General features: G+C 42.5%; 1 protein-coding gene across 1 annotated transcript in view; it reads right to left on the reverse strand.

Moving 5' to 3' along the window:
- ADAMTS2 (ADAM metallopeptidase with thrombospondin type 1 motif 2) overlaps nucleotides 1-12,152 on the reverse strand; it is a 293,292-nt gene that overhangs the window by 16,064 nt on the left and 265,076 nt on the right. The window contains exons 16-19 of the mRNA XM_075009479.1: nucleotides 11,425-11,588; nucleotides 9,697-9,856; nucleotides 6,452-6,584; nucleotides 787-994 (exon numbers count right to left, since the gene is read on the reverse strand). Of these exons, the coding sequence (XP_074865580.1) occupies nucleotides 787-994; nucleotides 6,452-6,584; nucleotides 9,697-9,856; nucleotides 11,425-11,588 (665 nt within the window). The remainder of the gene's footprint in view (nucleotides 1-786; nucleotides 995-6,451; nucleotides 6,585-9,696; nucleotides 9,857-11,424; nucleotides 11,589-12,152) is intronic.

The raw sequence follows: 12,152 nt of genomic DNA on the forward strand, positions 1-12,152 counted from the left end.
TATACCTAACAATGCATAACACTAAAGAAAAACAAGATTGGATATCAAGAAACAAACCAAAATGTATGCAGAGTACTTTAGTTACCAACAACAGTAGTATTGTACACTGTAAACTTATACGGTATTTGCTGTATTTATTTGTGTTTACTTTCACTATCCTGTACTTAGGGAAAATGTAACTAAAACTTACTTATGGTTAGATTGCTGCTTATTTGAGAGTTCCCGATAATAGAACACTGGATATGAAAGAGTTTACCGTAGTTGTACTCTTCCTGCACAAAGACTTTTCTTTGTCAAAGAGGCCCATTTTATTTCAATAAGTCTGGGCGCCTCTCTCCCTTAGGCACTTCTAAAAAACCCCAGCTATGAAACTAAAAGGCTTTCAGGAAAAACAAAAAGTTATTTCACAAAAATCAACTGTACTTTTCCCCCTCGAAACAGTGTCACTTGGTGAAATAGTTGCAGTGACAAACAAACGTTAGAGGAGTCACTTCTTCCTGCAACTGCAACCAGGAACAGGAAGAGCTGATTTAAGGGAGCCAAATCAAACTACAATACTTCAGGAAAAACTGCGAGGTGTTTTACTTCTATCTATACTGTTGTACTCCATCTAAACTCACTTGTAGGTTGAATTGGCCCTGGTGGATACAGTGTACTCTACATTGGTAAGCAGTTTTCCAGCCAGTGCATTAGAAGGAGAGGACAACTTGCTGAAGCGTCCTCCTTCCCCACTTCATAAAATACCATGAAAAATATGATTGCTAATGATACACAGCTGTTACCTACCTGGGACCAGGGTCCTATCCTCCACTGTGCAGGACACAGTTCTCGATTGCAAGGTCTTCTGCCTTCTGGGCGGTCACTGTTGCAATATTTGGTATGAACAGAACGATTTGTGTTGTCATGGAGAAGTTGGATACACCGTACAGAACGTAGCTGATATCCTGTTTTTCCACAGCTTTTGCTGCAGGGCTCCCATTCTCCTGTAACCCATCTGATTAATGAAAAATAGGACATGTGAGGTAACACGCCCCCTCTCTCATACATTACTCGTGTATTGAGCTATAATGCTAAAATGTCAGGATTACAAGTATGCTGATATTGATCCCAATCTGGTAAATGAAAGAGGATAAGTAAATATTAATAAGTGTGCAGGGAAGACTGAATTAGCCATAGCTCTGAAGCTGACAGTAGGCGGTTAAATGTATCCAACCCATGTCTTCCTCACTGGAAAGAGTCCACGATGGGGTCTGAGGTCTCTGCTTGTGGTAGCACTTATGGGTATTGTAATTAGGATTAATTTAGTGTGTCTTAACATTCCAAGCGAACTACTGAAGAGAAAAAATGTAATTGAGCAACTTAATATTTTCGATCCAGCAGCAGTTAAAATGATGGCAGGTTTGCACTGTAAAAGATCATGAAGAAATATCAAGTAAAAATGAACTTTGCACATAGGGGACACTAGAAGAATTCTAAATCTGATAGCTAAATCTTGCCTTACTTGTCTCAGACAGGTTATAAAAGGAAGCAGGAACACACACAAACGCCTTTTTGAGAATTTGATTTTTTTGCACTGGCATAATTGAAAAAGTGGTGTTCCATAGCCAGATCGGTTGCATGATTAATTCTTTAATAAGGAGAGAGCACTGCCTAACCCATTAGTTTTCAACCAGTGTGCCATGAGAACCGTCCAAGTGTGCCATGAAATTTCATCAATTTTTCTTCGCTGTGGCTCTTTGCAGAGCCACCGTTAGCGGTGATGTCGACCCTGCAGCAGCCGGCAGGGAGCTTGGCCTCATCCTCTGCTGTGGCAATGTGGGAGGAAAGGAGGGCTGGAGCCTTTTGGAGCTGGGACACAGTTTAGCAGTCACATCCTGGCTCCAACAGGTGCCTGTTTTCAGTGGTTACTTGTTTACTCTGGCTTTGAGCAGATTTTGAAAATGTGGATGTGCTCACAGTCTAAGACGGTGTATTCTCTGGTGGATTTGAAACATTAATGCATTTGATTCTTGTTTAGCTTGTTGCATGCACTGTTATGTTGCAAAGCTCTCTAGTAAGACTGTAATTGTAAATGTAAGTAAATACGAAGGAGGCTGATGGGGTGGAGGTTGCCTTCAGGGAGGACATTCCAAGTGATTTCTTTTCTGGAAAGGGGATTGTCTACACTTGGTGGTGACAGCCAGTGACTGATTTCAGAGAAAACTGAAATCAGGAAAACTTTTGTGTGTCTGAGAACAATTTAAAAAGCTGTTTAGGAGCCTAAATATTCAGACAAGTACCCAATAGGACTTAAACCGCATAAGCAGGCTAAAGACTAACTCCCACTGAAAGCCAGGGAGAATTAGGTGCCTTTCAAATCCCACTAAGCCTTTTCCTGCATCTTTTGGCATCTCCTAAACAGCTTTGTAAATGTGGCTCTTAAAGTCCTTAAGTCAGTCAGATGCTTTTTAAAATTTCATCCAAAATCTACAAGTTTTTCAAGTTTTGGCTAATTAATTATGTGAAATTAATTATGCAAAATTAATTATGCGAACCAGAAGTCACAAGGATTTAATTATTAGTATTCTAGCTCCACGAATGACTCCTAATTTCCTGTCGGATCCCCAGTTAACAACCTGAGTCGACCCGTCTTTTGCAGATACTCTGAAGGGAAAAGAGCAATTTCCCTGCAGCTTCCCTAACGATAGCTATTTGTAAACTTCTAAATAATTCATGCTGATACCAACAGGGAGATAAACCACTACAACAATTGTTGATTGCAAAGGATGGGATTATAGCAGTCATTCTTACAGATGAATTTACGACTTCAGAGAGGGTGACAGTTCACCTAACCACCCAGAAGAACCCTGTAAATAAAATACAGACCCATTTGCTGGAAGACTGAAAGCCAGAACCAAACTGTTTGTCAAGTAACTTTGCAGAGTTCAAAGCAATATATCGAGTCTCTCCTAGGAGCAACATTCAGGGACACCCAAATCCCTACATTAATATTTAAAAGAACAGAATATTAACCACTAAGCATCTTATATTGTTCATACTGTACAGATCATGTAGACAGCATGATTGCACTGGGATGCTCATACTGTGATGCTTGTAAATATATATCCCCTTTCTGAGGCAGCCACACACATCCCATTAGGGCTAACAGGCGTTGCATGCATAACCCAGAGCAGAATAATAGGTCACTTTTATTTTTCTTTTCAAAGTGGACTTTGTTACAGAAAAGAGTCTCTGGTAGAATGTGAGGTATATTTGTTGTGGCCAGAACAAAGCTAACACTTCAGGTCCCTTTTTAACTCTGGTGGAGATTATGTGACAGGACAGGATGACGCGAAAGGCCACAAAGGAGGCAGAGAGGTATCTGGTGAACTATTATATGGTGGCAGAAAAGGGAAGGGAGGGAGAGGGGGAGCCTTAAAAATTTCAGAATCATTTTGCAGGTGTCTTTGAGCCATCTCTGTTGGATCCCAAAGCTTAATCCATTTTGAGATACCATCTCCCCACTACATGAGACACCAAGAATGTTGCAAAGGGGAAGTGTTTTCCCTCTACGGGGAAGCTGTGGCAGTGCATGTGATGCTTAGCCACAGAACAGATGAAATGTAGTTTTGGTGATGTGCAGTTATGAAACAATCATGAGGACTGGGGGCCTGAATCAGCTGGCTTGGGCCAGCCATTGTGGGTTGTTTTTTTATTTTTTTGTTTTGTTTTCGGGGGTTTTGGTTATTTTGCTGTGTACCCATCCATTTAGTCACATCTGAAAATTTTACCCATGTTTTGTAACACGGTATGGCTGAAAACTCTTCCAAGACTGCCCCTAGCACTATGTTATATTATTCTGGGCACGATTTTGTAGAAACTATTTGTGACAAAGTGAAAGGATTCAGGGACTGGAGGATATTTACCAGGAATACTGAAAGGTTGGCTCAGTCATAAAATAGTGGGTGCACATACTCTCAGTCTCCACATATTTAAGGGATGCAGAAAACAAGATGGGGAATATTTAGTGTGGTGTATGCAGGCACAAATATAAATATAGACTGAAAAATGTCCTGAGTTTGAGATGCACTAGGGAGTAGAATAGTGCACAAGGGAGCTGATGAAAATATCATTACTTGGGACATTTAAAATTTGCACTAAGCACTAGAAAAGGTAGTGTAGGGAATAATCTCACAATGGCTAGGAGATGAATTGGTAACCTCATACATCTCTTCTATTTTTAACCACTAAGCTTTTCTGCAATTCAACAGTAAGGCAAAGGCTACACTGAGGTTTCTATTTCAGGTTTGCATTTGTATCCCGAAATAGAAACCCCGCAGCCAAACCCCGCGCTTAAAATAGCAGGGCTACTTCAAGCACGGTATTTCATTCCTGCTACACTTCGTTGTGAGAGGGATAGTGGGAAGTTCAAAATTGGCACTTATTTCAAACTTCAGTGCTGTGTAGCTGGCGTCAAGTTAATTCGAAATACCTTCCACAATTTGCGCAATGCAAATTGTGTAAGTTATTTCAAGATGGGACTACAGTGTAGCCCTAGCGTAAAGTAGTAAGGCACCAATCCTCAGAGCACAAGATCATTTATAGGAAGAGAATCTCTGGGACAAATGAGCTGCAATGATCATCCATTAACAGTGATGGAGCATCAGCTTACAGTATCGTTCCAAAAACACCCAACCCAACCCACCCCTTCCCAACCACAAAGAGTCCTGTGGCAGCTTTAACACTAATACATTTTTTGGGAATAAGCTCACATGGGCTGGAGCCCATGTCATCAGATGCGTGATGTGGAAACTTCAGTTTGGCAGGGATATAGTCAGTTTCAATGCTAAGAAATTCAATCAAAATTTGCAATGCCTATGAACGAGAATGAAGTCAGCCTGTAAAAGACCATCTGAAAGTAGGAAAGGTTGAGAGGACAACATTCTGTAGGGAAAGACCTAATATATTGGTTGAATCCAGGCCCAATTTGGGATTAAAACCACCTTCTGGGGCCCAACCCAAAAGCCCGGATCAGAGATTACACAAGCTGTAGGGGTTCTGAATCAAGATCCTGATGTGACTTTTGTAATTGGCTTATTCTTTCTATAATGGGTTGAGCCAAGCTCCAGATCCAAGCACCCTTAAATTTGGAGCCTTTGAAATCCATATCTGAATTTGGTGGCTGATGTGCATGCATAATTTAATTTCATTTTATGGTTTTACTACCCAAAAGAAGTGTGTATGAGGGTACCTCTACACTTATGGGCAGATCGACCCACTGGTGGTCAATCTTCCAGGTTCAATTTAGCATCTCTAGTGGGATCGAGCTAAATCCAACTATCATGGTGCCACCCTCAACCCCAATAATCCTGCCAGTCGTGAGGAATAAAGGAAGCTAATGGGAGAGTTTCTCTCATCAACCTCCTCCTGTGGGTAGTGCGGAAAGATCAGTTTTAGATATGTCAACTCCAGCTACACAATTCTTGTAGATGGATCTGTGTATCTAAAATCAATTTTATCCACTAGAATAAACCTGGCCTCCGCAATAGAAAAATGTAGCTTAAGCAGAGAGTTCTAATTATGGTCATTAGATCATTGCTTGTAAATAAACTTGTTAAATGCTGATTTTTGCTGTGTTGATGGGGCATTGTTATTTGACTTCTCCATCTCTGATGTTTGTCTCTGGAAGGGATTTAAAAAATACTGGCTGGTATTGTCTAGTTATTCATCATATGCACTGGAATCTAAATTTGGCTGCCAGAGATAAATGCTGTAGATCAACTTACTCCTTACTTGTTGCGGTAGCAACAGGGGAAATAAGTGAGTCCTACATGTGATGGGGTTAACTTGCTGCCAGTCAAAAAAGCACCTGTAAAATGTGAATAAATACATCCATAATAATAGAGTATGTAAAACAACAAGGAAGCATGCATAATAAAGATATCCACGGAAATCAACACCAATGTTTCAATAGAAAGTTACTTGCATGAGCTAAACGATTCTTCCTCCCCTCTACTGCCCGCCACATTTGCAGCTTTAAAAATATGCTGCCAGTTTTACTGGTGTTTGTATTAGAAATGTTGTACGACATTTGCTCGCTTAAGAAACTCCATCTACTTGTTTCATATAGTTAAATTCCAAAATCAGTTTATATCAGTTCACTTCTGGTCTATTGAGTTCAAGTGTCTAGGTCTAGAGGGGGATTTTTCTGACCCAACCTATCTCAGAATCAATGGAAATTCAGTCCCAGAAATAATGTTTCTGCAAGCAACACTTTAGCAGTGACATTGTGTCATTGCATAGCACAGTCTAAGCAATGATGTAGAAGGACACTGAAAGGCTCCTAATATGAAATAGTTGTGAGTCATAGTAGGAAGGTGTATGAGGATAGCTGAAAGCACTTCAATCCAGTTGACCATTAGCATTAACTGGACATAGGCTATGACCAGTTCTAAGGAACAGCAAAGCTTACATTGGCTGGGAACATTCCTGCAGATTACACGCTCTGCGAATAGGCTTTGGCTTTTGGATGGACTCGCAGTAATTCCGATGAACCATCTTGTGGTCTGTCTTTCTCCGGCAACCGTATTTTGTAAACTGAGAACCTTAAGAAAGATACTTCTTTTATCTTCAGCATTTACAGTACTTACATGCAACTCAGACGGTCCTTGCCCAGCAAATGGCTAAGGGCTCTTTTAGAACAGGAGGAGAACACTCTACGAAACTGCAGACTGCATCTGGTCAGCATTTATTCTACTCATTACAAGCAGCTGCCCATTTAGCACCCAGAACAACCAGGCCTCTTTGTCTTCTCACAACAGAGCTACAACCATAATAAATAACTGACTCTTCTGGTAGTATGCAGAAAAGTCTGGCCCGGTCACAAGGTCAACTGCAGTACAGGCCAACCTGGCTTTTCGGTGCCCTCCTGTGGATGTCCAGGAGAGTACCATGATACTTCTGCCCGTGAGGTCAATGTGCTCACTAGACTGGGGTTCACCTGGTGGCTGGGTTGTACACACAACATCTTCCAGCCTGGGGTCTCGACCTGTGCCCATTGCTCCCTCTAATATTTTCCAATTGTGAGTAGAATAAATTTTGTTATGTGCACCGAGGCACGACGAGATGTGCACCACCATTAGAAACGCATGTTGCCATCTGTGGGCATTCTGCTAATCAGCGGGGTGGCGTGTGAATGTCTCCGGGGCAGCTGCCCAAGTGCTCAGCTTAGAGGGAACGCTGCCCCTGACATCTGCCCACCTAGCCCAACCATCAGGCTATTGCCACTCTCACCTAGCCAGGCCGGAAAGCTGGCCAGGGTTGGAGATCTGGGGGCCCTACTCCCCCACCCTGCCCTGGCTTGATCTATAGGGGTTCCACACCAAGCCGACGGAGAAATCCTGTCCACCCCATGGGTACTGCGGAATGGTGCTCCTGCTGCTCCTCTCTGCCTAATCAGGTGCTCCCCTCTCAGCTCAGGACACACATCTATGATTGGAGGTAGGATCAGGTCCAAAGACCCTCACCCTCCGGAGGATGACTATAAAGCTAACCTCCCCTCCATAACTCCCTCCACATTTTCCAGGAATACATAGTAAGCCTCCTCCTGGTCTCCCAAGAATGATTGTTCAGTCTGTCCCCACCTTCAGGTGCAGAAGATTTAAAACCAACGAAGTATTTCTTCACAAAACACACAGTCACCCTGTGGAACTCATTGCCAAGGGCTGTTGTGAAGGCCAGATATAGAACCAGATTCAAACAGAATTAAGACAAGCTCATGGAGGCTAGGTCTATAATTGGCTATCAGCCAGGAAAGTCAAAGACTCATCCCACGCTCTAAACTACCCACTCCCACTGCCAGAAGCAGGGACTGGGCAAAAGGGGATGATCGCTCGATAAACTGCCCTGTTCTGTTCCTTCCCTCAGAAGCATCTGGCACTCGCCATTGTCTGAGACAGGATACTGAGCTAGATGGACCTCTTGTCTGACCTCATATGACCATTCTTGTGTTCTTAAAGGGGCACTTCTTGGCAGTGTTAGGGTAAATGTTCCAACAGTGTCCTCTAAATAGACACATCTAAAAGAGCAACCACAAAGTGCAGCAGCAGAGGCCTCCTGCCACCAGACAGCACTGGTCACCCTCTGTCATATATGAATGCCTGTAAAGGGTTAAACTCAGAAAGAGTGGATTCCCTGATGGCAAGCAGCCAGGTGAGCCAATGGGAAGAGAGAGGGATGGTTTGAATTGAAGCAGTTGCCTGCTTTGGGGCGAGGATGGCGGAGGTCATCTTTGTCTGGCTGCAACTGAGAGACCAAGCGGGCAGGCTTAATGAATCCAGTAAATATTTAGGCCACAAAACGACCTGGGCCTACAGATATGTAAGTAAAAAGGAAACATTTAGTGAGACAATCAGGGTTTTTTTATTATGTTGGGTTTGATGTGGGATTTCTCAGGCTGGCTGAAATATTCTCCCCCCACCCCCCAGGTAAACTGTAACTTCTAAACTGAATCCCAGGGAAGCAATTCTCTGTGCTACATTACTTTCTTGTCACACTTTATCTTTTGTTTTGTTAATAAATTACTTTTGTTTGCGGGGGGTGGGGGGCAATGATTGGATTCCTGTGTCCTAGAGAAGGGTCTGTGTCAATGCATAGCTTAGACTGAAAGGTCAGCTATCGGAGTGCAGCTCAACTGCTTTCTTTTGTTTTCAAGTTTTCTCCTAAAAGAGGGGTTAAAGCTTGTGGTTACCCCACAGGGAGTCATCCCTAGTTGACTCCTTGGGGTTTAGAAGGGGTGGGTGGTGGCAGCCACCTCCCAGGGTTAGGGAATCTGTAACCTTGGGAAGTGTTTTAAGCAGAGCCTATAGAGGCAAGGTATTTTTAAGCTCTTTGCAGGCCCCAACCTTCTGCACTCGGAGTGCCTGAGTGGAGCTCAGCCCCAACACCCACATGAATCAGGATCAGGATCTAGTACTAACTGGCAATGTTCCCTCTAATCTGTTCCAGCCATGCTCAGACAAATGTGCACTGAGGCGTGTGTGGATGTGCACCATCGATAGAAACACAAAACCTAGCTGTGGGCACTCTGCTAGTCAGCTGGGCAGCATTGGAATTTCTCCTGAGTGGGCGCACAAGCGCCCAGCGTACAGGTAACACTGTTCACTGGTAGATAAACTGGAGGCTAAGATCACTGCTCATAAAGGAGTTGAGATTCATCTGCCAATAGCAGTGATTTGTGTTATGGGCTTGAAGTTCTGACTGGCTGGTTTGCATCAGCACACAGCCAACTCATATACAATGGATACAATTTCTCAGTGACAGACAAGGACAAAGACAGAAATTGTCCCATCAGAGGTAGCTAAAGGTCCGTCTTAGCCAGACATCCTGTTTGTAGGAGCAGTAAGGGATGCTCTAAACAATGATGTTACAATTATGGGTTAAGCTACCTAAAGAATAAGCTTGTTCCTGACCCTATGCTTATGTTCAGCTTGTACCCTGAAGCTCAGTGGTTAACAGCCCTTACATATTTTTCCTGTGCAATGGATGTTCTTATTCTTTATTTGTCTAACTCTTCATTTAAATAAAATCCTGCTAAGTGCTGGGCCTTACTACTATCTTGTTGCAATGAATTCCATGGATTGATTGTGTTGTGTGAAAAACATACAAACGAAAAAAGCAAGTCCTTTCATGAGTTTTAAATGTGTTCCGTTCTTTTACCTCCTCCACAGGGTTTTGAACACTGGGACCATTTTTTCAGAGCCCATTCGTATGCTCCTGAGTTATCTTCCAAAACATTGTTGTTATCTACATTTAAGGAGTCTTCATGGATCATGTATTTGTAAGTCAAAGAAATCTTGGCACCACCACGAGGAATCACCTACTCAGCACAATAAAACAAAACAAAAAGGACAAAACAGAACTTTTAAAAAGCTTACATCAATCTTACAATGACAAGCACGGCACGGCTATTCAAAGTCTCCAACAGGTTTAAACAATTAAAACCCATTAGCTCTGTTCTTCCTGTTAAATATCTCTTTATTCTTGAGACAAAGGGATTCTAATACTGCACATTTAAATTGGCTATCACTTGCCAATTTTTCTTGCCAAGGTTGCACTGACTTTAAAGTGCCATTGTTTTCCATCTCCTATTCTAAAGAAGAGAAACACGAGGGTACAATGATCAGGGTGACTCCACTGAAAACATAAAGATTAATTAAAATGCAAAAATTAGCTCAAAGAGATGGAAAGAATAGTAACAACTTCTGCTATTAACACAACCTTTCTTGTGACGGACTTGCCAGTTCTGTGAATAATAAACTCAATACCTAACCAAGGAATGGAGCTTCCAAATAAAAGAAATGACTTAGAGCCAGCTTCCATGCTAGTACTGAAGCTAATGAAACCATTCCTGGAATACGTTGCTATTCCACATATGTAAAGGTATTGAGATCAGGCCCTTAGACAATATAATTTGTATTATTCCAGCAGGCTAGATTTTCAGCTGGTATAGATCAGCACAGCTCCACTGGCTTCTGTGAGACTCTTTTGTCAATTTACGCCAGTGGAAGGCTTCCCCCATATTATTTACACTGTCATTGACTGTTTTACAATATACATTGTAGCAAGCATAGTTTGAAAGATTTTGTGAATTAAAATTCTGATATGGATGAAACCACCTGCAACCCCACGAAATGATCCTTGATGCTAATCGACCCTGTGACAGACATATTCAAAAGTGGGTGCAGAGATTGTTAAAGGGCAATGCAACATTGATTTTTTTCTTAATGTTTGCATCTCAGCAGTGATTAGTAAATTGGCTATCCATTAGCCAGGGATGATTTCTAGACATTCACAGGAAACAATCAGAAAGGTCAGATGCTTGACATATAATCCTGTAGTTACTGTTAAACATATTTCCAGCATGTGGCGATGAATGAATTGGAAAGGGATTAAAACACATCACTTTCATTCTTAAAGCAGATGACAATGTTTTTCACAAAAGGAACCTATAGCATAATACAGAACATTATGACTCAGTCAGCAGGGCCATTAGCCACCCACGGCCTAAGGACAAGGTGGGCAGGGCCAGCTCTGCACCCCTGGAAGGGGCGGTGCCTCAGGCAGAAAGGGCAGGACCCCAAGCAGAAGGGGTAGGTGGGGCCTTGCGCAGTCAGCCCGCAGTACCACCCAGGCCACGGCACACTTCTCCCCCAGCACTCAGAGCTGCAGCGAGTGGTACTCCAGTGCTCTCGCAGCAATTCACAGGGGCACAGGGCTCTAGCCACTGCTGCTGCCACTGTAGCTGGGTGGTGGCCAGGAGCTCTAGGCTCCTTTGAATTGTCAGGCCCTAGTGCATTTGTCCCCCTTACCCTCCCTGTCACCAGGCGGGGACTCAGTGTAACACAGACACTACCTTTCAGAGAAGATGGTTTTCAAGTGACTTACCAGAATGACTATTCCATCGTGCAAAGGCCCCATGGTCTGCACTGTTTCCTTGTCATCATCATTCCGGTACTCCCATTCCACACCCATGTCAATAAATACTTTAGAATCCGGTACATAATTCTCTTCATTTAAAATGAATTTCCCTGTTTCTCGATTCTTAATTGCTAGAAGTAATATAACAAATATGAATGTTTGGGGGTTTCATCTCATTTCTAATTTTTTTTTCAGTAGAAGGCTAGATGAAAGAGCCTTAAGCATACCAGTGTCTGTTCTTCCCCAGCTCTCTCACTGGTTTAAGGGAGAATTTTTTACGCATTCTATTTTATCTCATTTTATTTTCTCATACTGATACACAAACTTCTGTGTATTTTTTCCTCTCTCTGTGTGTTTGTATTTAGCTCCATTTACTTTTCCAGGAGGCATCTTTGTTATCTGAGCCCTTCCTTTCTCCAGTTCAGCTGCAATTTTTGTCCTAGCTTCTACTAACTGACACTGGAGTGCTCTTTCTTTTACTCATATCCCTGGCAAATGTGTACATCTGATTCACATTTTCCTCAGCACCTGCAGGCTTTTCCCTGTCTCATAATTAAATAAACTAACAACCACTGGCCAAGATTATCAGAAGTGATAGTGATTTGGGGTGACTCCACTTCGAGGTCTCATTTTGAGACATCTTAGAAGAGCCTGGTTTTCAGAAGGCATTTGTATTCATCCTTTGAAAATCAGGC

This window comes from Carettochelys insculpta, chromosome 15 (genome assembly GCF_033958435.1).
Source record: "Carettochelys insculpta isolate YL-2023 chromosome 15, ASM3395843v1, whole genome shotgun sequence".
Taxonomy (NCBI): Eukaryota; Metazoa; Chordata; order Testudines; family Carettochelyidae; genus Carettochelys; species Carettochelys insculpta.